The sequence below is a fragment of the Bos taurus genome, chromosome 3, assembly GCF_002263795.3.
Source record: "Bos taurus isolate L1 Dominette 01449 registration number 42190680 breed Hereford chromosome 3, ARS-UCD2.0, whole genome shotgun sequence".
NCBI lineage: Eukaryota > Metazoa > Chordata > Mammalia > Artiodactyla > Bovidae > Bos > Bos taurus.
Window position 1 is genome coordinate 54,408,381 of NC_037330.1, and position 25,165 is coordinate 54,433,545.

The following is a 25,165-nucleotide window of genomic DNA, read 5'->3' on the forward strand; positions in this document are numbered from 1 at the left end:
TAGAGCACAGAGGCCTTTAAATAGCTGGAAGGCCGTGAAAAGAATAAGTCAAAATCCCATGGAAGTCCTCAATCAAAAGAGCTCAAGTGAAAGAAAGTGAAAGTGAAAGTCATTCAGTTGTGTGACTCTTCGGGACCCTATGGACTATACAGTACATGGAATTGAATTCTCCAGGCCAGAATATTGGAGTGGGTAGCTTTTCCCTTCTCTAGGGGATCTTCCCAACCCAGGGATCAAACCCAGGTCTGCTGCATTGCAGGCAGATTCTTAACCAGCTGAGCCACAAGGGAAGCCCCAAAGAGCCCAAGGACTACAAACTCAAGCTGCCTAATTATTATATGCAATAGGTAATAATATGTGAAGAGTTTGGCCTAGGAAGCAATTGATAAATAAGAAACATTATTATTATTGTTGTTCACTTGGCAACAACGGAGGTATTAAGTGAGGTGGTTGATAGCATGGGTTCTGGAGAAAGACTTTTGGGGTTCAATCATACTTACTACCTTGTGGTTTTAGCACATTATTAAATCTCTCTAATATTGTGGTAAAAGTAAATAATATTGTGGTAAAAATATTGTGGTATAAGACTAAGAGGGAATAATGTATGTATAGATGTTGTCATTGGGTATGAATCAAGTGTGAAAAAATGGAATATAACCTCATTTTTTATTACTTATTAAGCACTAAGTGCCAGTACTAGGATTAAGTATGGAGAATTAAAAAAATGTATGACACAGTCATTCCCCTGGAGAACTTACAGTTCTCACTTACTAAACACAAGTAACAAGCTACATTGTGACTGAATCTAATTGGACCTAGAAAATCATTATAGTAGGTTTTCTCATCCTAATACTTTTCCAACTGTCTCCAAACAAGAAATAAACAGCATTATTTTAATTGATCCAATGGATATTTCTCTGATTTTTCTTTTCAGCAGTCTCTAAGACATTTTCTAATTATAAAAGTTAAAGGTTCCAGTTGAGAAATCATGTCACGCTCTCTCACTAGCATAGCTCTCGCATTTCCTTTGTAGCCTTAGATCCTACTTTGAGTTTCAGTGCTGTCTATTTCTTTGCAGACATTGCCTGATAGTTTCACTTTCTTATCATTGGGTGTGGAAAATCTGAGAAGCCCCAGGAGATTGGAGGGATAAAATAAAGCCCAAATTGCCAGTGAGAGAGAATAGTGAAAGCAAACTCAGAAGAAACACGAAGAGGACAAGCTCTTCTAACCTTCCAGTTGAGGCAGCTTTCTGCTCATCTCTACAGGATCTCTCCACTGGGTAAGACTGAGGCTGGGTGGGAAGAGATTTATGGGAGGCAGCACACTTTCTCTAAAGCAATCATACCAAGACAGGCTGCGCAGAGCCTGATCTGTCATGAGTTCAGATGAAAGTCTGATGTTGGGCAGCAGGGTGTCCTTTAAGTGCCCACTGCTGAGCTCTGTGTTGAATTAGGTTCCAGCAGAGGCAGAGTCTAAACTGAGAGCCAGGAATGCTTCAAGATTCTTTCTTGATACTTTATTAAATTGTCTTTATTTATCTTTGATAAAACCCACTAACTAAAGCTCAGGGTTCACTTCTGTCTTTATTGCAAACTGTCAAAGTGCTAGAACTTGGGGTCTACAAAAAAAGGCTACAGGTTATTGTAATTTGGGGGCTTACAAATCTTTGTGCAGCCACTTTTTCTGGTCAGTAACTGATTGATTCTCATTTTATGAAAGTGCTATGTCTCATGTTAAAACCAGACAATCTTCTTGCCAGCAGTCCTGGTGGGCCACTGTTGTAAGAGGAAATGAGTACAGTACTGTCATAGGAAAAAAAAAAAAAAGCTTTTTTTTTTTAGCCACCCCTAGAGAAATCGGAGAAGGCAATGGCACCCCACTCCAGTACTCTTGCCCGAAAAATCCCATGGATGGAGGAGCTTGGTAGGCTGCAGTCCATGGGGTTGCTAAGAGTTGGACACGACTGAGCAACTTCACTTTCACTTCTCACTTTCATGCATTGGAGAAGGAAATGGCAACCCACTCCAGTGTTCTTGCCTGGAGAATCCCAGGGACGGGGGAGCCTGGTGGGCTGCCGTCTATGGGGTCGCACAGAGTCAGACACGACTGAAGCGACTTAGCAGCGGCAGCAGAGAAATGGGGAGCCAGGTAGGTGGCAAGACTGGCATCATATAAGATTCCAGTCTTCAGCCAGAGTCAGAAGTAATCAACCATAATAGAAGCAATCAAGCTTTCTTATAGGATAAGAATAAAAACCAGCATCCCTTAGACTGTCTTTGTTGATATCTCAAAAAGTTAATAAAAGTTTTATCATGATCACTTCCAGTTACAGGGATTGAGACACTGAAGTTAACAAGGTAAGTAGGGCATTACTAAAAGAAAACTTCAATTTCTCTTAATGCTATAAAATTATCAGATCATCAAGTCCTGGTTAAAGAGGTTATGACTAAAATCATCTAAATAAATACTTTATATAGAACAGAATTCAGAGAGGAAACATGATCGTTTATAAGATCATGTTTCATAAGACTAGCTTCATTACCTGAGGTAATTAAAAGCAATATGCCAGTTGATATATGCGGAGATAATAATGAATGGATCTTCAAAACCAAGGAGGTCAAAATTTGGTAACATAATTAAGTGAAATATAGAGTGTTAACAAAAATTTCAGAAACTGTGACCTGATTAAAATGAAGAGGTGTTTTACTCAAGGTTTATTAGGACTGCAGCCTGGGAGACAAGTTCAAGAAGCACTTAAAAACTTGTGTTCCTATTGACTACAAAAGAGAAAAAGTTTAGTAAGGTCAAAACTAAGACCAGTTATTTACAATTCTGTGTTAAGGATTATAATTAAGGCAAAAAGTAAGGCCCTGAATTGGTTACTGAATTGATTTTAAATTGGTTTAAATCGCTGAAATGGTTTTAAAGTTCCCCAAGGTGGGGGGAGGAAGGAATCCTGAACCATAAAGTTGCAAGTAGCAGATGTTGTCCCAAATACAGCTGATGCTGTCCTTAGGTGTGATACAGGTCAGAGAAAATTCAAGCTTTTCATGGTGCTAGGATATGTCTTAGACTAAATTCTTAATGGCACTCAACTCTAGTTTTGCATGTCTGAACAATGATTACTCCATTGTAATTTTAATTTGTCATGAAGAGTGAGATTCAGATTAGAGGTATCAGTCTTGGACAAAAACACATGAATTCAGATGCAGATCAATGGTTAAGAACCAGTGAGTCACTAGATAGGGTAGACTATGGCAGCTCAGCAGTGCCCGTCCCTGAGAGGAGGAAGCCACTGGAGACTCTGAGTCTCAGTCTGATCCAGAGTTTGCCCAGGAACAGACTTGGGAGAAATCAGGTCCAAGACTGGGTTAGGATGGCATGTGTTTCACATTATATAAATGTTTGACATAATATTCCCCAGAAGCAGGCTGCCTGTTATATATGCCTGAGGTGAGACAGCTCAGGGTGTCCTGTCCAAATATTAAAATTTGAAGGTGAGAAGCTTTGAAGGGAAATTTTGTAATGAAGTCAGAAGATGTGAGATACAAGGAAAAGAAATCTCCATGTTATGGAAATGTGATACAAGCTGAGCCAGTGGAAATGCTGTCTGGTATGACACCACCCTTATGGCAGAAAGTGAAGAGGAACTAAAAAGCCTCTTGATGAAAGTGAAAGTGGAGAATGAAAAAGTTGGCTTAAAGCTCAACATTCAGAAAACGAAGATCATGGCATCTGGTCCCATCACTTCATGGGAAATAGATGCGGAAATAGTGTCAGACTTTATTTTTTGGGGCTCCAAAATCACTGCAGATGGTGACTGCAGCCATGAAATTAAAAGACAATTACTCCTTGGAAGAAAAGTTATGACCAACCTAGATAGCATGTTGAAAAACAGAGACATTACTTTGCCAACAGAGGTCCGTCTAGTCAAGGCTATGGTTTTTCCAGTGGTCATGTATGGATGTGAGAGTTGGACTGTGACGATAGCTGAGCGCCGAATAATTGATGCTTTTGAACTGTGGTGTTGGAGAAGACTCTTGAGAGTCCCTTGGACTGCAAGGACATCCAACCAGTCCATTCTGAAGGAGATCAGCCCTGGGATTTCTTTGGAAGGAATGATGCTAAAGCTGAAACTCCAGTACTTTGGCCACCTCATGTGAAGAGCTGACTCATTGGAAAAGACTCTGATGCTGGGAGGGATTGGGGGCAGGAGGAGAAGGGGATGACAGAGGATAAGATGGCTGGATGGCATCACTGACTCGAGGGACAGGAGTCTGAGTGAACTCCGGGAGTTGGTGATGGACAGGGAGGCCTGGCGTGCTGTGATTCATGGGGTCACAGAGTTGGACAGGACTGAGCAACTGAACTGACTGATACCCTTCTTCTAGAAAAGAATTTGGCAATAATCAAAAAAGTCTATATTCTTGCCTTTTAACAGAGCAACCACATTCCCAAGAATCTATTCTGAAGAAACAGCTGCAATATGAAAGCAGGGTTATTCATTGCGGCACTGTAATTGAAAAACACTAGAAGCAATCTCGGAGAAGGCAATGGCACCCCACTCCAGTACTCTTGCCTGGAAAATCCCATGGACAGAGGAGCCTGGTGGGCTGTGGTCCATGGGGTCGCTAGGAGTCGGACATGACTGAGCGACTTCACTTTCACTTTTTGCTTTCATGCATTGGAGAAGGAAATGGCAACCCACTCCAGTGTTCTTGCCTGGAGAGTCCTGGGGACGGTGGAGCCAGGTGGGCTGCTGTCTCTGGTGTCACACAGAGTTGGACATGACTGAAGTGACTTAGCTGCAGAAGCAATCTAAGTGCCCACACATAGGAGTGGTTAAAAACTATGGTATATACATTTAATGGAGTAGACACCCATCAAAAAGAATGAGCAAGCTTTCTATGAAGTGATATAGAGTGATTTCCATATATTTGTAAAATGTGATCTTTCTAATTAAAAATGTGAATAAGAAAATATATCTGATTTATGGAAAGAATATCTAGGAAATATCAACCAGAAACTAATGAGATGGGTTTATTTTCAGAGAATGGGTGATTATGAGGTAGTAAGAATAGAAATCCCATGGGCAGAGGAGCCTGGTGGGCTACATGGGGTCGCACAGAGTTGAACACTACTGAGCTTTCAAGAATAGAAGGGTGGAACAGGAATGGAGTGACCAGATGAAGAAAAAGTGACATTTCTCTGAGTATACCTTTTTGGAAAGCTCTGACTCTCACAACTACATAATGTTTCACATACTCAAAAAATAATCACATACTAAAATTAACCAAGATGTGAAATAAGTGAAAATGTTAGTCATTTAGTCATGTCCAACTCTTTGCAACCTTATGGACTGTAGCTTGCGAGACTCCTCTGTCCATGGAATTCTCCAAGCAAGAATAGTGGAGTGGGTAGCCATTTCTTTCTCTGGGGGATCTTCCCAACCCAGGGACTGAACCCAGGTCTCCCACATGGCAGGCGGGTTCTGAGCTACCACAGAAGCCCAACCAAGATGTGGGGGAGTCCTAAATAAAGCACAAATAGTAACAAATGAAACTGACTGTGTTACAAATGAATAAACTAACAGCTCAAGAGGATGAGAAAGGAAAGAACTAATCTAAGAATTTCAGAATACAGTGTTTTGACTATATATATTAGGTTAAAGACAAAAAATACTGTATCTTAATAATGTACTTTAATTAGTAAATCTATTTATCACCAAGATATGGATTAGCAACTTTGAAACTACTTTATACATATACTAGGACTGAGCACATAAGCAAATTTATGATAATAAGAGCTGTGGCTTTCATAGTCAGAGTATGGAGTAAAGGTAAAGCTTGAGTAATTCCTGTTGTGTTGAACTGCAATAAGAAACATGAGCAGTATATAACATAGGGAGTCCAGCCTGGCACTCTGTGACAACCTAGAGGGGTGGGATGGTGGGGTGAGAGCGAGGGTCAGAAGGGAGGGGATATGTATGTGCTTATGAATGATTCATGCTGTTATACAACAGAAACCAACACAACATTGTAAAGCAATTATCCTCCAATTAAAAACATCAGCAGGAAATTAAGGCTGTATACACAAAGACAGAAATAAATACAGATGTATCCACGTGTGCTAGTATTCATACATGTATTTCTGAATTTGGCCCACTTAGGAGACCCAGAAATAAGGTACACACCTAGTGTTATATCCTGGCATCAAAGTTCTGTTATCCAAAGAAAGGAATCAGGGTTTCTGGGAGAAATGGCCAAATCTAGAGCTGACTCAGACAAAGTACAAGATGGACCAGGAATACCTTGTGGTGCCACAAAGTAAAAAAGTGCTTAGAATATGATGGAAGCATGGCCAAACGACCCAGGAGCCAGGTTGAAGAAGCTCTCAAAAAACAAATCTGGGGCAAATTAAGCAGTAAGTAAATAATAATTTGTTTGTTGTTGTTTAGTCACTAAGTTGTGTCTGACCTTTTGTGACCCTGTGGACTATAGCCTCCCAGGTTCCTCTATCCATGGGATTTTCTGGGCAAGAATACTGGAGTATGTTACCATTTCCTTCTCCCGGATCTTTCCGACCCAGGGTTTGAACCTGCCTTTCCTTCTTAGCAGGCGGATTCTTTACTTCTGAGCCACAAGGGAATGATAGTAAAGTACTAAACCCGACAGAATAAAATAAAATAAATATCTATGAGTCTATACTGATACAACTAAATAATTAAACGAGGAAAAAAAATAGAGAAGGGATAGCTCTTATTTGAAGTAGAACCTCAGCTAATGTTGAAGGAATGGTGAAGTACAAATGACCTACAGTCAAGCGCCACAGTAATAACTGTTACAAGCAGGAATCATTATTAGTGGATGCTAAAATCAGTACTGAAAAAATGATATGAAACTTTGAGGAGAATATATCTGCAATCTCAAAAATATATCCCCCCATGTTAACCTTTTTAATTACAAGGAGGTAACTGTAACTTTACAGTGGAGAAATCTGGCAGGCAACACCTAAACTAAGTGAGCAGAGTTAACATTACAGCACCAGAGTATGTTCTCTAGACACTATGAAACCTTTGATATGATACACCGAGACTGGCAGAACATCACAACCATGGCATTCTTGCCAAAAAAGGGAAAAATATAACCTCAATCTAATTATGAGGAACCATAAGAAAAACCCAAACAGAGGGATATTTTGCAAAATGACAGGCCAATACTCTTCTAACATGACAATGTCATGAGAGACAAAATAAAAATGAAGAACTGCCAATGATGAGAGAAGACTAAGCAAAGGTAATGAGTGAATGTGACAAAGGATCCTGAATTGCATCCTGGATCAGAAAAGGACACTAGGAACAAAAGGTAAGCGAGGACAAAAACAACTAGGACAAAAGGAAAACTGATGACATGGGGAAAAGTGTGTAGCTTAGTTAATAGTATTGTTTCAATATGAAAGTCCTCTTTCAATCATTGTCTGTGGTTACATAAGATATTAATAACAGGATAGCTGGGGAAATGGCATATGGAAGTTCTCTGTATCCAATGTATGCTTTTGTGTAAGGGTAACCTCCTTCAAAATAAAGTTATTTTTAAAGAGACCCAGTGGGCTAGTCTATAGGACAAGCTTAAAGAGGCCATTGGGCTTTTTAAAACACATAAGGAAAAAAGTTCAAGAAGAAAACCAAATTTTGGTCCTAACTGTAAAGTTCTCACTCAGCTCACTGACTAAATGTTGCTTTCCATACCATCTTTTCCCTTGAAGATCAGAGGGCACCCTGGACATGGCCTCAGAGATCCACATGCCAGGCCCAGAGTGCCTCATTGAGAATATTAATGGGAGACTGCTGGTTAATCCAGAAGCTCTGAAGATCCTGTCTGCCATCAGGCAGCCTGTTGTGGTGGTGGCTATCGTGGGCCTCTACCGCACAGGCAAGTCCTACCTGATGAACAAGCTGGCCGGGAAGAACAAGGGTGAGTGACACCAGCAGAGCCCAGCCAAGTCCCTTCTGTCCACCCACACTCCCAGAGTGCAGCATGGTGATGTGAGGAGAGGAAGGGAGAGACCTGGGAGGGATATTGAAAGCTAATTTTCATTTTAGTAATGGGCTTCTAGCATTCATTCTGTGCTGGATGTTAAGAGTAGACTCTTTCTTCCCACTTTGCCTTAACTTTCTCTTTAAAGTATAAATGTATCTTTCTGAAAGGAGTACAGTAGTTATAAATAAAACTAACACAGATAATAATAAACAATAAAACATTTATTAACATGTATGTGGATTAACATCAAGCTTATAGTGATCTCTAAGGTAATACAAAAATTTCAGTTTGTACTGAATGTTCTCAATTCTCTCTTTTTCTCATAATTAAGATCAATATTGATTATGCTTTCATTTATTTCTTTAAACCTTGACTTTATTACCTAATGTCTCAATTTCCAGATCCAATCCACCTGCTATTAAAAATCCATCCTCTATTTTCCCCATGCCCCCTTGCAGGCTTCTCTCTGGGCTCCACGGTGCAGTCTCACACGAAGGGCATCTGGATGTGGTGTGTGCCTCATCCCAAGAAGCCAGACCATACTCTGGTTCTGCTTGATACCGAGGGTCTGGGGGATGTGGAGAAGGTAAAGAAATAAATCTTCTAATCCTGTTTATGTCAAATCAGTAGCCCTTCTCTCACTATCACTTCCCACCCTTTGAATTGTGCTTCAAACATATACTATTAATGTATTTTTTTTTATTTTATTACTTGTTTGTGCTCAAGATTTGACCTCAAATGCAATTTGAAGCAATCCAAAGTGAGCTTTATGTGAGAGCACTAAACACTAAGTATGAGAACAATAGGCTAATTTAAGAATTGTTGCATATCTTGGCCACACATATAAGCATTGAGAGTGGTCAGTAAGGCCCACTGATATTTTTGTAACCCATAAAATAATGCCTGATGACTTTTTAAGTCATTTCCTTTCATATTGTAGGAAAATGTTCTAATAAAGCTATGGAAGGTGCATCTAAACCTAACTAGAAAGTTTATAAACATGTCTGATTTGTCAGAGTGGGAATCCAGAAAGATGGTGGAAACAGAGTTATCCGCAGCTGTAAGATTAGTGAGAGAAGCAGAGTATAAGACCTGATAACAACAGCTTTGTTCATAAAGGATCATATATTACTACTCTTCAGTTCAGTTCAGTTCAGTTCAGTCACTCAGTCATGTCCGACTCTTTGCGACCCCGTGAATTGCAGCACGCCAGGCCTCCCTGTCCATCACCATCTCCTGGAGTTCACTCAGACTCACGTCCATCAAGTCAGTGATGCCATCCAGCCATCTCATCCTCTATCGTCCCCTTCTCCTCCTGCCCCCAATCCCTCCTAGCATCAGAGTCTTTTCCAAAGGGTCAACTCTCTTCATGAGGTGGCCAAAGTACTGGAGTTTCAGCTTTAGCATCATTCCTTCCAAAGAAATCCCACGGCTGATCTCCTTCAGAATGGACTGGTTGGACCTCCTTGCAGTCCAAGGGACTCTCAAGAGTCTTCTCCAACACCACAGTTCAAAAGCATCCATTCTTCGGCGCTCAGCCTTTTTCACAGTCCAACTCTCACATCCATACATGACCACAGGAAAAACCATAGCCTTGACTAGACGGACCTTTGTTGGCAAAGTAATGTCTCTGCTTTTCAATATGCTATCTAGGTTGGTCATAACTTTCCTTCCAAGGAAGAAGTGTCTTTTAATTTCATGGCTGAAGTCACCATCTGCAGTGATTTTGGAGCCCCCAAAAATAAAGTCTGACACCGTTTCCACTGTTTCCCCATCTATTTCCCATGAAGTGATGGGACCGGATGCCATGATCTTCATTTTCTGAATGTTGAGCTTTAAGCCAACTTTTTCACTCTCCACTTTCACTTTCATCAAGAGGCTTTTTTGTTCCTCTTCACTTTCTGCCATAAGGGTGGTGTCATCTGCATATCTGAGGTTATTGATATTTCTCCTGGCAATCTTGATTCCAGCTTGTGTTTCTTCCAGTCCAGCGTTTCTCATGATGTACGGGTACATTTTAACTACTGTTTAAAAGGTGCTTCATCATGATATGTCATGGGAATAGAAGATCATAATCTCAGTTCAGGAGATAGGTTTGAATTCTATTACCTGATCAAGTGCTTATTTGCTTTACACTCTCATATGCAGTTATATAAAGTCTTATTTAAATTTCACTACACCATTGATTTTATGTTTTTAAAATCATATACAGATGGATAAAACTTTGCATAGGGAAATGATTAATGTGTTTCCAGATAGAGACAGCTGGGTTCAGAGTCTGTCCATCTGAACTGGAATCATGTGCTCTTAGTTACTTGGCGTGGCTTCTCCAATGACTTCTAGGGAGACAACCAGAATGACTCCTGGATCTTTGCCCTGGCGGTTCTCCTGAGCAGCACCTTTGTATACAACAGCATAGGAACCATCAATCAGCAGGCCATGGACCAACTACAGTATCCTTTTTGTGGACTAGACAACATAAAATCTAGAAAAGAACAGCTTCATTTTATCAACAATTACACTGGTGGTCCACTGCAGAAGAATTCAGGAATCCCCTTCTTAATGAACCCCATTATGTTTATGCTCACCATACCTGTTTACCTCAATCACCACCAGAAGCCCAAGCCTTTCTAATCACACATCATCCTCAGACACTTAGCTGCACAAGATTCTGTATGCCTTCTATCTGAGTTAATATTTTTGGGTCACAATCTCCTCAGGAGCTTCCTATGCGTAATCTGAAGCTGACCCCAGTCCCTAGATACCATGTATGAGTGTGTGTGCCAAGTCGATCAGTCATGTCTGATTGTTTGTGATTCTATGGACTGTAGCCCACCAGGCTGGTTTGTCGAAGGGATTCTCCAGGCAATAATTCTGGAGTGGATTGCCGTGCCCTCCTCCAGAGGGTCTTACTAATCCTGGTACCCTTACTAACCCTGGTACCCTTACTAACACTGGTACCACCTGGGAAGCTCACCCAGACAGTAAGGAGAGACAAAAGAGGATGGCAGATCACTTGAGATTGGCAGGTGGGAGGTTTAATAAGCAAGGGAATTTACTTAGGTATGCTTTCTTAGCAGAGAAAGCCATGGCACCCCACTCCAGTACTCTTGCCTGGAAAATCCTACGGACAGAGGAGCCTGGTAGGCTGCAGTCCATGGGGTTGTGAAGAGTCAGACACAACTGAGCGACTTCACTTTCACTTTTCATTTTCATGCATTGGAGAAGGAAGTGGCAACCCACTCCAGTGATCTTGCCTGGAGAATCCCAGGGATGGGGGAGCCTGGTGGGCTGCCATCTGTGGGGTCGCACAGAGTCGGACACGACTGAAGCGACTTAGCAGCAGTAGCAACAGCATGCTTTCTTAGGTGACTGGAAGATTAACAGATTTCCACACCCACCCACCAAATTTTAAAGGTCTCTATAGACGCCTAAACTGGACCTGGTGAGTACACAGTCCAGATGGTTTTAGCACCACATTACTATCTCAAGGAGGCTGTGTCCGTGTGCGGCTTCCAGCATGGGGAAGGCAAGTGCAATGCATATTCCAAAGATGGAGAAGAGGGTGAGCATACTTCAATTGCCTGGGTCCACCTCAGGGGACAAAACTGCAGTCATATTTGATCACCTCCCCCTACAAATATCCATTGACAAACCCTCGGTATCCTCTAAAACTCAAGTTCTCATTCAGCTTCTTCTTGGCCTTTAAGTATGGTGGTTCTTTGATTCTTTGGCTTCTATTCTTCTTTTCTTAGTCCCTAGTCCATCTCATCCAGCCTCGGACTTTCACTAGCACCTTTATGTCAGTTACCATGACATTTGTATAAGCAATCATGACCACCACTCTCAGGTACAAAATTGTGTATCTAGTTGATTACAAGTCTCCATTTAGATGTGTAAGAAACATCTCAAACTTAACATGCAAAAATAACACAAAAGTCTTAAATATTTAAGTGACTATAATGAATTGAATATTATCATGCTTCTGGCACTACTAAAGTAGAAATACATGGGGGATTCTTTTTTTAAAAATTAATATATTTTAATTGGAGGATAATTACTTTACAATGTTGTGACAGTTTTTGCCATACATTGACATTAATCAGCCATGGTTACACATGTGTCCCCCTATCCTGAACCCCCGTTCCCTCCTCCCTCCCCACCCCATCCCTCTGCATTATCCCAGAGCACCAGCTTTGGTTGTCCTGCTACATGCATCGAATTGCACTGACCATCTATTTTACCTATGGTAATATACATGTTTCAATGCTATTCTTTCAAATCATCCCACCCTGGCCTTCTCCCACAGACTCCAAAAGTCTGTTCTTTACATCTGTTTCTCTTTTGCTGCCCTCCATATAGGATCATCATTATTATCTTTCTAAATTCCACATATATGCAATAATATACAGTATTTGTGTTTCTCTTTCTGACTACTTCACTCTGTATAATAGGCTCCTGTTTTATTCACCTCATTAGAACTGACTCAAATGTGTTCCTTTTTATAGCTGAGTAATATTCCATTGAGTATATGTACTGCAACTTCCTTATCCATTCATCTGCCAATGAACATCTAGGTTGCTTCCGTATCCTAGTTATTGTAAATAGTGCTGCAATGAACATTGGGGTACATGTGTCTCTTTCAATTTGGGTTTCTTTGGGGGTGTATGCCCAGCAGTGAGATCGCTGGGTCATACGGCATGTCTATTCCCAGTTTTTTAAGGAAACTCCACACTGTTCTCCATAGTGGCTGTACCAGTTTGCATTCCCACCAACAGTGTAAAAGGGTTCCCTTTTCTCCACACCCTCTCTAGCATTTATTGTTTGTGGACATTTTGATGATGGCCATTCTGACTGGCATGAGATGATACCTCATTGTGGTTTTGATTTGCATTTGTCTAATAATGAGTGATGTTGAGCATCTTTTCATGTGTTTATTAACCATCTATATGTCTTCTTTGGAGAAATCTCTGTTTAATTCTTTTGCCTACTTTTTGACTGGATTGTTTGCTTTTTCTGTATTGAGCTGCATGAGCTTCTTTAATATTTTGGAGATTAAATGTTTGTCAGCTGTTTCATTTGCTATTATTTTATCCCATTCTGAAGGCTGTCTTTGCACCTTGCTTATAGTTTCCTTCATTGTGCAAAAGCTTTTAAGTTATAAGTCCCATTTGTTTATTTTTGGTTTTATTTCCATTACTCTGGTAGGTGGGTCATAGAAGATCTTGCTGTGATTTATGTTATCGGATGTTCTTCCTATGTTTTCCTCTAAGAGTTTATAGTTTATAGTTTCCTCTATAGAGTTTTATAGTTTCTGGTCTTACACTTATATCTTTAATCCATTTCGAGTTTATTTTTGTGTATGGTGTTAGAAAGTGTTCTAGTTTCATTCTTTTATGTGTGGTTGAGCAGTTTTCCCAGCACTTAAAGAGACTATCTTTTCTCCATTGTATATTTTTGCTTCCTTTGTCAAAGATAAGCTGTCCATACATGTGTGGAATTATCTCTGGAAAAGTCTTAAATTTTTGACCAAAAGCACTCCTTCAACATCGCAGTTAATTTCCATAGCACTCATAGAGATTTTTGGATCAAAAGCTTAGTATTCATCCTAGACAATTCCTTTCTTTATATCCTACAAACTATCACTTGCAGTCTGGTCAGCTCCCCTGTCATAGGTATTTGCCCAGGCTGGCTAATTCCCACCACTTCTTCAATGTTAATTTCAGTTTAAGCTTCCATCTTCTCACCTCCAGGTTATCTTCTTAACTGCCTAAGCTTCTCTTTCTCTTCTCTCTTGCCTCTCCTAGGTACAGCACCTGCCAGTTTTTGTTTTAAAAACAAACATTAGGTCATATTTCCCTCTCAATTTAAAGCTTCTCAGTGGCTTCCTATTAAATTAAGATTAAAATTCAAACACTTTCTGTAGCCTACAGTGCCTACATAGTCTGGACCTTAGCTATTCTAAGCCTTCTTCCCTAGCCACGCTGGCCTCCCTGCTCTATGTTAGACACACTCAGTGGTTTCCCCTCTGAGGTTTTGCAGGAGCTATTTCCTCTGCCAGGAAGGTTTCTCCAGTGGATTAGTACATGGAAGCCTCTCTCAGTTCATTTAGATTTCTGCACAATGATCACCTCAGAATGAATTTACCTGAACCACCATATAAACCAGCACCGTGCACAGATACACAGTTATTCTCTAAAGTTTAGCTGAGGTTCATTTTTCTTCAAGGCAACTATTATCAGTATCTCAGGTTTATTATATTTTTGTTTACTTGTTTATCATCTGTCCCCCTCTCCAGAATGTGTGTGTGTGTGTGTGTGTTAGTCACTCAGTCGTGTCCTACTCTTTGCGACCCCATAGACTGTAGCCAGCCAGGCTCCTCTGGCCATGGAATTCTCCAGGCAATAATACTGGAGTGGGTTGCCATTCCACTCTCCAGGGAATCTTCCTAACCCAGTAATCATACCTGGGTCTCCTGCAATGCAGGCAGATTCTTTACTTTCTGAGCCACTAGGGAAGCCCTCACTAGAATGTAGATGGTAGCATTTTCTCACTCATTGCAATGTTATTTGTCCCTAGGACAATTCCTGGTTTATAGTAATTGCTCAATAAATGTTTGTGGAATGAATGAATGAGCTAATTAAGAAAAATTATTTTAGATAAGCTTTGGGGAACAGTATAGCATAAAAGGTGCTACTCCTTTTCTGCAGTTTTCCTATGTTAGCATCCCAGCTATGTGACAGAGCTGACACATCGAATCAGGGCAAAATCCTCGCCTGATAAACATGAGGTCCAAGACTCAGCCAACTTTGTGAGCTTTTTTCCAGACTTTGTGTGGACTCTGAGAGATTTCTCCCTGGAGCTGGAAGCAGATGGACAAGCCATCACTGCTGATGAGTACCTGGAGAATTCACTGAAGCTAAAACAAGGTTATTGGGACTCATGGTTGGCAAACAAAAAAAGAGAAAACAGTATCAGAATGACCATTTCAATGCAGATGCTGAAAATTATAATTTTATAACTTTGTTATCCTGGCTGCTCTATTAGAAGAAATGAAATGTTTCTTAGATAAATCAGTGCAATCTAATTTTAAGTTACTTCCTTCTTGGAGAAGGAAAGAAATTTCATTTCTCTACCCCTTTAATTATTGGGTCTGATCCATGATTAGTTCATTTTTACCTCTTTATATAGGATTTGTGCAAATTACAAAGTTGAAGGGTATATATTTGAAGTAGCCTGAAGATGTAAAACCTCTAATTTTCTTTCCTCTAGGAAATGATAAAAAAACTAAAAACTTTAATGAACCTCGGTTATGTATCCGAAAGTTCTTCCCAGAGAAAAAGTGCTTCATCTTTGATCGGCCTGCTCCTAGGAAGTACCTCATCCACCTGGAGCAGCTACAAGAGGAAGATTTGAACCCTGAATTCAGAGAACAAGTTGCAGACTTCTGCTTCTACATCCTCAGCCATTCCAAGGCCAAGACTCTCTCAGGCGGTATCACAGTCAATGGGCCTCGTGAGTCCCTCTTACTCTCTTTCCTTACCTGGACTTTCCTACAGCCATTATGGACAACAGAATTGGGAGGCATGAGGATTACTTCTGACAAATACAGAATCTAATGATGCCGAGGAAAACACACTGCAAGGGTCACATTGTGAATTTTACATATGAACTAAAACTATTTCTGATATTATCTAATATTCACATGAGTCAGATGAATAAAGAAAAAGACCTAGAATCTAATCCTGGTGTAGTAAGCTTCTCCACCAACTTCTCAACTCCATTTTTATGAAATTCCTTCCAGGAGAGGTGTATTATTGACAAAGTCAGGAAAAGGCAAATATTCCATGTATGTGAGGCTTTGCTTCTCACCTTAACACAATTCTCTTGTTAATCAATGCAAAAATGTGTGATTAGGCACTCTGATTAGGAGTGCCTGCCATGTACCAACCACTGGGCATAATCCTCATTCCAACCTGATGGGAACAAAAGGTACTTAAACAATTTATGTAAACCTAATGATTAAACACTGATAAGTACAGGGAACCATACCTGAAAGGACCTGCGGGTGACTTCAAGGAGGTTAAAGTCTGAGCCCAGTGAAAAGATCTTGAGGAATGACAGGCAAAGAGGTAAAGATATGTAATTTATGTTTCATACAGTCCTTCAGAATGTTTTATAGATAACATGCTAGAGGGATGTGCATGAAGCAACAAGAAGATGAATGGTACTTGAAATATTTTATAATAAATGGTGACTATGTAGGCTAAGATAGTAGCAATAGAGACTGTCAAAATTAACAGAATCCTCACATATTTTGAATATCAAATTGATAAATTTTGATGATGGAAGGCATGTGGGTGTGTGGAAGTAATGATATGGCAGTGTTAAGCTTAACTCCAGGATTCTGAGCTTAAGCAACTACTTGAACAGATGTTATTTACTAAAAGAAATATCCAGAATAGTTTTCCAGAATGGATGAAGTTGTTTAGATCTGGATTATTTAGTATTGATTTTCCTTCCTGCCAATGCAGGAGGCAATGAGAGACTTGAGTTCAACCACTTGGGTTGGGAAGATCCCCTGGTGGAGGAAATGGCAACCCACACCAGTATTCTTGCCTAGAGAATCCCATGGACAGAGGACTCTGGCAGGGTCCAGTCCATAGGGTCACAAAAAGTCAGACATGACTGAAGTGACTTAGCACACATGCATATAAGTGATATCATATGATATTTGTCTTTCACTGTTTGATTATTTCATTTAGTGTGATAATCTCTAGGCCCATTTATATTGCTGCAAAGCACATTATTTCATTTTTATGGCTGGGTAATATTCCATTATATATATGTACCATATCTTCTTTATCCATTCATTGTTGATGGACATTTGGTTGCTTCTATGTCCTGACTGGGGCTTCCCTGGTGGCTCAGTGGTAAAGAATCCACTTGCAATGTGGGAGACCTAGGTTTGATCCCTGAGTCAGGAAGATTCCCCTGGAGGAGGGTACAGCAACCCACTCCAGTATTCATGTCTGGAGAATCCCAAGGACAGAGGGGTCTTGTGGGCTACAATCCATAGGGTCGCAAAGTCAGACATGACTAAAGTGACTGAGCATGCATGCATGTCCTGACTATTATAAATAGTGCTTCTATTAAGATTGGTGTGCATGCATCTTTTCATATAATAGTTTTCTCTGTATATATGCCCAAGATTAGGATTTCAGGGTCATAAGAGGACTCTATTTTTCATTTTTTAGGGAACCTCCATAATGTTCTCCATAGTGACTGCATCAATTTATATTCCCACCAACAGTGTATGAGGGCCACCTTTTCTTCACACCCTCTCCAGCATTTGCTATTTGTAGACCTTTGAACAATGGCATTCTGACCAGTATGAGGTGATAGCTTATTGTAGTAAAGAACTAGTAGTTGTAGGGCCACAAACCACTCCAGTTTTCCCAAGGCTGCGATTTCCTGGTATGTAAGACTTTCAGTGTTAAAACCAGAATTCCCTGGAAAACTTGGATGAATTGATCACACTGCATGGAATTCTGATGAAAGAATATCTAGGAAAACTCCCTTATTTAGGCCAGAAACAGAACTAGTGAGATGCATCACATGTACACTTACATTTACACACACATGTGCTTGTGTACATTAAAATGTCTCCTTGACCTTTATATTACTTAGAATTGAGAAAGGAAGAGGAATTCATTTAAAAAAGAAGGGAGATTCAGGAAGGCTAAGAAAAGATTAAGACTTACCATCTTGTCTGCAAAATATCCTTACTCTAACCCATTCATTCCAATAGCTTCCATTTAGGTGAAGGAAGAAGGAGGAAAGGGAAGCTTTGAACTATTCTGAACCTAGAGGGTAGCAAAATATCCCATCACAATTCTTCTTAAAAATTCTTAAAACTACTGTTTGTAACACTGGAAAAGCATAAAAAGTGCACTATCAGTTGACTCAGAATGATTAAATTTGCATGCTCAGGACTAAACTAACACAGCTTGTTCCTCTGTCTCACCAACTCTTAGTCACTGTTTTTTTAAATTCCCTTTCATAGGACTAGAGAGCCTGGTGCTGACCTATGTCAATTCCATCAACAGTGGGGATCTGCCCTGCTTGGAGACTGCAGTCCTGGCCTTGGCCGAGATCGAGAACTTGGCTGCAGTGCAAAAGGCCATTGCCCACTATGACCAGCAGATGGGCCAGAAGCTGAAGTTGCCCACGGAAACCCTCCAGGAACTGCTGGACCTGCACAGGGCCACTGAGAAAGAGGCCATTGAAGTCTTCATGAAGAACTCTTTCAAGGATGTGGACCAAGTGTTTCAGAAAAAATTAGGGGTATGTTTGCTATTCTGGTTAATGAGAGGAAGAAAAATCTGGGCCTTTCTCTTTTTTGTTTTTAATTGGAAGATAATTGCTTTACAATATTGTATTGGTTTCTTCCATACAACAATGTGAATAAGCCTTTCTTGCTATAAGTAGTCCTCCCAGACCCAAGGATAGCAGCCCTCAGTTATATGTACTCATTTGCACTCTTTACTAAAAGAACAGACTATTCTTAGCCTTAGTCCTGGAAACTATGGTACCATGACCAACTATGGTTATTAAAAATATCCTCATCTATTAATCTCTACCCTATAGATGTCATATTTTAATCAAACAAGTAAACTGTAACACTGTATTTATGTAAGATTATTTTAATTTATTTTTTAATTTAGAGTTAGTCAAAGACACAGTGCTTTCATATTCCCTGCTAATAACATAGAAGGATTCGCTTCTTTGTGAAAACCCTAAAAACTTTTTGTGTTTAATGTAAAGCAACAATAAATATTCAGAAAGACAAGAAGGAGAAATCAATCATTAGCATGCTATTTGAGGACTCAAGTCTGAGTTCTTCCAAATTGAGGAAGGATTGTTGTATGACAAATTATCATTTGACAGATGACAATTCCTTCCCTGACTTGTAGGGCAGAATTTTACAAATCATACCTTCCTGCTTTCACAGGTTCTGATGAAACTAAATAGTGAAGGTCAGCAGGCTTTGGATGTCTTTCTAGACCAAAGAAACATGCAAATTCTCTTCTATAATTGAATGTAGGTAAAAAGTGCTGCTCTGTAGGCTTTCTCCATACAGACATTAACTGCAGTACAATCTCCATTACCTTCTTTAGCCTTTTATTGAGAAAATATGCCAAAGTACTATTATTTTAAAGAACATACCACTAATCATTGACCCTTTGAGCACTTATAAAGAAGTCACTGGGCTTAACACTTTATACCACTGCATATAATCCTGACAGGGAATCTATGAGATAGATACAATTTCCTGTGTTTTACCAACAAAGACATCTCATTTCATGAAGATTGAGTGCCACTAAGTCACAAATTGGCAGAACCAGGAACTTCCTGCAGGCCTATCATACTGCACAATTGTGTGGTAAACTATTAGGAACTTAAAAAGAGAACTTTCAAATGAGCAGTGTTTATGCTTTGAGAATCATTCTCTGAAGCTAAAAAACCATAGCAAAAAAAGCTTCAGATAAACACAAGGAGAAGTAGATGCATTTTTTAAACCAGCATTCTATTGAAGAGTTGTCTAGAATCTCCCAACATGGTGAGGGCTGTGTTATATTTATGTGCCACATTCTCTGCAGGAGAAGCATTTCCCAGTAATCCACATTGGTTCACGTTCTCATCATTGCTCACGGTGCCATTTGTGCTATTTTTCACCTCACAGGACAAGTTAGAAGCAAAGCGAGATGACTTTTGTAAACAAAACATGAAAGCATCCTCAGATTACTGCATGGCTTTAATTCAGGACATTTTTCATCCTCTATATGAAGATGCGAAGCAGGGAAATTTTTCTAAACCAGGAGGTTATTATTTATTTATTAAGAAGATGAATGAGCTGAAGAATAAGTACCACCAGGTCCCCAGAAAGGGGGTACAGGTAAAGTACAAACTGATCACCTTTTCTGGGGCCTCGCTGAAGTGACTCTTTCAAACTACAGTGGGAACAACAAAAATGCAATGGGTAAATGGTGCCTGTGGCTTTCAAGACTATTCACTGGTTTACTCAGTAGGACAGACTACCATGAGGTGAAGAGCTGATTCATCCCATGGTGGTGCTTCTTGGAGGCACAGATGGGAGCCCTCAAAAACTCTTGCAGAATTTATTCAATAGTTTAGTCATTCTATCATCCAACAATTCTCTACTCAGGCCTAACAATATGTCTATAACTGGGATTGCTGCTGCTGCTGCTAAGTTGCTTCAGTCGTGTCCGACTCTGTGTGACCCCATAGACAGCAACCCACCAGGCTCCCCCGTCCCTGGGATTCTCCAGGCAAGAACACTGGAGTGGGTTGCCATTTCCTTATCCAGTGCATGAAAGTGAAAAGTGAAAGTGAGGTCTCTCAGTTGTGTCCGACTCTTCGCCACCCCATGGACTGCAGCCTACCAGGCTCCTCTGTCCATGGGATTTTCCAGGCAAGAGTACTGGAGTGGGGTACCATTGCCTTCTCCAATAACTGGGATTCAGTTAAGTTCAGTCACTCAGTCATGTCCTACTCTTTTCGACCCCATGAATCACAGCACACCAGGCCTCCCTGTCCATCACCAACTCCTGGAGTTCACTCCGACTCACGTCCGTCGAGTCTGTGAGACCATCCAGCCATCTCATCTGCTGTCATCCCCTTCTCCTCCTGCCTCCAATCCGTCCCAGCATCAGGATCTTTTCCAATGAGTCAACTCTTCGCATGAGGTGGCCAAAGTACTGGAGTTTCAGCTTTAGCATTATTCCCTCCAAAGAACACCCAGGGCTGATCTCCTTTAGAATGGACTGGTTGGATCTCCTTGCAGTCCAAGGGACTCTCAAGAGTCTTCTCCAACACCACAGTTCAATAGCATCAATTCTTCGGCGCTCAGCTTTCTTCACAGTCCAATTCTCACATCCATACTTGACTACTAGAAAAACCGTAGCCTTGACTAGACAGAGCTTTGTTGGCAAAGTAATGTCTCTGCTTTTCAATATGCTATCTATGTTGGTCATAACTTTTCTTCCAAGGAGTAAGCTGGGATTAGTGCAGTTTAAAAACAAGCAAGTTCTTTCAAAGTATTCATCAGCAATCAACAAAGTATAGCTTACAAAAAATCTAATAATAATAACAGTTCACATATAGACCTTATTTTGTGTTAGGAAACAAATGGGTTTAACTCATTCAATCCTCACAAAAGCACTATGAAGTATCAATGTCCTCATTTTATAAATAAGAAAACTGATGGAAGTAAAATAACTCACCTAAGATGTACAGGTAATAAGTGGTACAGCTAAAATGGAAACACTAATAGGAAACTCTGGGCTCATAAGTATGCTTCTGTGCCAGTATACTCAGGTTATATCAGTTAGAATTAAGTTTGCCCACATATTATTTAAAAAAAAGCAAGAGTGTCTTAACACAGAAGTTTCTTTCTCTCTTATATACAAGAAGTAAGGCAGAGGGGTCCAGGCTGCTATGACAATTCCACAATCATGCTGCTCCCAGACTCCCTTCTGTTCTGCTCAAGCACCTTAGCACCCAGCCTCCATCTTCAAGGTCAATTCATGGTGTAAGATGGCTGTTGGAGTTTCACCCATTCCTTCCATATTACAGATGGGAAGAAAGGGGGAAAACAGAAGAGTAAAAGGTCTCTGGATCAACTCTCTTTAAGGCTTTTGCATAAGTGGTATTAGCCAAATTTTAATCATATGGCCACCTCCAGCTATCAGAGAGGTTGACTAAAAAAATTCAGTGTGTTATCATGGCCTATGATGTGCCCTGATTGGAAAAAAAATGGGTTCTATTACTAAGAACAAAGGGGAGAAAAATATTAGGGTGACTCTAGAAGCTGCTTTTGCAGAGATAAAAATCGCCCTGAAGAAAAATAAAGTAGGGTACAGGCCTAGGGGAGGAAGGGAACATGGTCCTATTTTATATGTAGGATTTTAGAGAGGGCCTCTCTGGTGAGATGCTGTTTCAACAGTCTTCAAGGAAGTCAGGAAGTAAGCCAAGCAATCATCTAGAAGAAGATAATTTCAAACAACAGAAAACCCCAGAAGGATGAATTGGTTTATGTCCAACAAATGTGGCAAGAGGGCAATGAGCAAAGAAAGAGATGGCAGGAGGTGAGGTCAGAGAGATGTTCAAGGCCAGAGGCTAACTAGGTAGTATCCTGGAGGGCCCTGAGAGCAGTTTCAGTTTTACTTGAAAAGAGCTGGAAAATCAGCAGAGGATTTGGTGCACCAGAGTGAAGTAATCCTTCTTAAAGTGATACGATGCTAGCTGCTCTCAGGAAATCAGACTGTAGGGGAGCAAGAGTAGAAGGAAGTAGGGAGACCAATTATGATGCTAATACCATGGTCCAGGCAAGAAGAGATACTATCTTGGACTGGTGTGTTTGGGAGAAATAGGTTGCAACTGATGGGCTCTTGCTGGTTTTATTTTGAATCCAAAGCAAATACCATTAGCTGATGTAAAGAACAGCCATAAGTTTTGTAATCCATACAATTAGAAGATCAGCTTTACTGATTACATTTCTAACATTGGGGTGACTGAGAATGAAGCAAATTTGAGGGTGGATCTAGAGTTGGGTTTTAAGCCAGTTTGAAATAGTATTCATTAATAAATTCTAAGATGGGTAAAATGAAATTGAATTGAAATATGTATTGCTAGGTTTTCCTTTAACCCATAGTCTCTATTTCCTAATTTTAACTTGGTCTGCATCAATAGACAGAAGAGACACTGAGGAAATATTTGGATTCCAAAGACGGTGTGGCTGATGCACTTCTACAGACTGATCAGTTGCTGACAGAAAAGGAGAAAGAGATTGAAGGTGAGAACAGCTGAAAACACTCTGCTGCTGCTAAGTTGCTCCAGTCGTGTCCAACTCTGTGTCACCCCATATATGGCAGCCCACCAGGCTCCCCTGTCCCTGGGATTCTCCAGGAAAGAACACTGGAGTGGGTTGCCATTTCCTTCTCCAATGCAAGAAAGTGAAAAGTGAAAGTGAAGTCTCTCAGTGTCCGACTCTTTGTGACCCCATGGACTGTAGCCTACCAGGCTCCTCCGTCCTCAGGATTTTCCAGGCAAGAGGACTGGAGTGGGGTGCCATTGCCTTCTCTGTGAAAACACTGTAGATAGTTAGAAAGCCCCAGAAATGTTAATGTTAGCCACATCGATCCACCTGAAATATTACTATAGTGCAAAAAAAATAGCAAGTATATTTCATATTTTTTAAGGATTCTTTACTTATCCAATATTTATATTCATCTGTCTTCTGATTTATTCTTGTTGTTTAGTCACTAATTTGTGTCCAACTCTCTTGCAACCCCGTGGACTGTAGCCTGCCAGGCTCCTCTGCCCATGCGATTCTCCAGGCAAGAACACTGGAGTGGGTTGCCATGCCCTCCTCCAGGGGATCTCCACCAAGGGATCAAACTCACATCTCCTGCATTGGCAGTCAGATTCTGATTGTTCAGTGCAAAAATGAACACAAGAGGCTTTCTTCATGAGATAAGCAAACAAGTAAAAAGGGTGAAAGCAGAAATAAAGCTATAAAAAAATTAAGATTCTCATATTTCTCTGCTTATTTTTCTTCTTAAGTGGAACGTATGAAGTCTGAAGCTGCAGAAGCTGCAAACAAAATGTTAGAGGAAATGCAAAAGAAGAGTGAACAGATGATGCAAGAAAAAGAAGCGAGTTATCAGGAACATGTGAAGCAACTGACTGAGAAGATGGAAAAGGAGAGGGCCCAGTTAGCAGCAGACCAAGAGAGGGTTCTAGCCCTTAAACTTCAGGTATTCAATTGTAGCATCTCCATTCTATCTTCCACTGTGCTGAATCAAAAGCTCTTAGAAGTTAGAGCATTATATCAGTTTAAGGACTGTTCTAGCCCAAGCACTAGTAGACACTTCATTTCCTTACTGCTTCTACCCCTAACCATCTCTGGTTATTGAAGTCTATCTTGTTGTTTAGTCGCTAAGTGGTGCCCGACCCCTTTTGGACCCCATGGACTCTAGCCTACCAGACTCCTCTGTCCATGGGATTTTCCAGACAAGAATACTGGAGTGGGTTGCCGTTTCCTTCTCCAGGGGATCTTCCCGACCCAGGTCTCCTGCATTTCAGGCAGATTCTCTACCATCTGAGCCACCAGGAGATTCCATATCATACAATGAACCACATACCCAGGCTGCTAGTTTCTTCCTGATCTCTGGGCTGTTCTCCAACTCTATGCTGAGTCGGGATGTCTACCCTGTAATAGAGCATGGACCAGTGTAGGCTTTACCTCCTGAACTTATTTCTGTTATCTCTGCTACAAAAATTTGGAGACTTGTACTAAATTCCCTGATCAAACACCTCCTGTGATTCTGAATTTTGTAGTATCCTTCCTATGGTGTCCCTTCATCTTCCTTGCCTTCTTAGATATATATTTGGGAGTTCATGTGATATACAGCTGAGATAGAACAGGACAGTTTTTCTTTAAAGACTGTTGTTTCACGTTGAAGGAGGTAAAAAATTAATTCTAGGGGTCACTAATATTTTAGAAACCACAAGAGAAGAATATTTCTGAAGCTAAATAAATCCCAGAAAAAGTTTGATAGTAGACTCAAGAAAGAGGGATGTAATGAAATTAAAGGAAGAAGAGATTTCAAAAAGAAGTTTCACAACCCATGAGGGATTAATATAGATATATTTAGCAAATGTGGGAAATGTTTTAAGTTGTATTCAGTCTCCACTTTCCCTTTTAGGAACAGGGACGACTTCTCCGTGAGGGATTCCAAAAGGAAAGCATGAAACTTCAGGAAGAGATTGTAGCCCTTCAGAAGAAACCACCACCATGTAATATTCTCTAAAAACCTAAGGACCATAATTTCCTAACCAGCTTCTATCTGTTAAGAACAAGTTAAATGAGCAACTTCAAGATGTCAAACAATTGCCACTAATGTTGAAGTCATAAGATGCATTTTCATTGAGACTTAAAGTTTGCAAAGATGAAATAAAATGTGAAGGCAGTGTTTAACCTACAGAAGAATTCAATTCATGATTAAATATAGTATAAATGACTAATATGATACCTC

General features: G+C 40.4%; 1 protein-coding gene and 1 long non-coding RNA gene across 4 annotated transcripts in view; one reads left to right on the top strand and one right to left on the bottom strand.

Moving 5' to 3' along the window:
- LOC132344972 (uncharacterized) overlaps nt 1–1,293 on the bottom strand; it is a 36,874-nt gene extending 35,581 nt beyond the window's left edge. Inside the window, exon 1 of the long non-coding RNA XR_009494074.1 lies at nt 1,233–1,293. This is a non-coding gene — a long non-coding RNA (uncharacterized lncRNA). The remainder of the gene's footprint in view (nt 1–1,232) is intronic.
- Nucleotides 1,176–25,159, top strand: LOC781710 (guanylate-binding protein 2). 3 transcript variants are annotated; one of them, XM_024990084.2, is made up of 11 exons: nt 1,176–1,282; nt 7,768–7,976; nt 8,501–8,628; nt 10,386–10,495; nt 14,775–14,971; nt 15,315–15,557; nt 18,109–18,389; nt 19,789–20,001; nt 22,818–22,920; nt 23,691–23,884; nt 24,836–25,159. In XM_024990084.2, the coding sequence occupies exons 2-11, from the start codon at nt 7,787–7,789 to the stop codon at nt 24,938–24,940; spliced, it is 1,764 nt and encodes a 587-aa protein (XP_024845852.1). In that variant the 5' UTR covers nt 1,176–1,282; nt 7,768–7,786; the 3' UTR covers nt 24,941–25,159. The 3 variants fall into 3 exon arrangements, with proteins under 3 accessions (XP_024845852.1, XP_024845853.1, XP_059741314.1); XM_024990085.2 differs by having other exon boundaries at nt 7,773–7,976; XM_059885331.1 differs by lacking the exon at nt 1,176–1,282 and adding an exon at nt 1,337–2,360.
- The last annotated feature ends 6 nt before the right edge of the window (nt 25,160–25,165 follow it).

Bases quoted from the DNA above. Each gene is read 5' to 3' on its own strand.
- LOC781710 (XM_024990084.2), top strand. From the start codon at position 7,787: ATGGCCTCAGAGATCCACATGCCAGGCCCAGAGTGCCTCATTGAGAAT. The intron at 10,496-14,774 runs GTATCCTTTTTG...TTAGCATCCCAG, and splicing joins CAGGCCATGGACCAACTACA to CTATGTGACAGAGCTGACAC. The intron at 14,972-15,314 runs GTTATTGGGACT...TCTTTCCTCTAG, and splicing joins TTCACTGAAGCTAAAACAAG to GAAATGATAAAAAAACTAAA.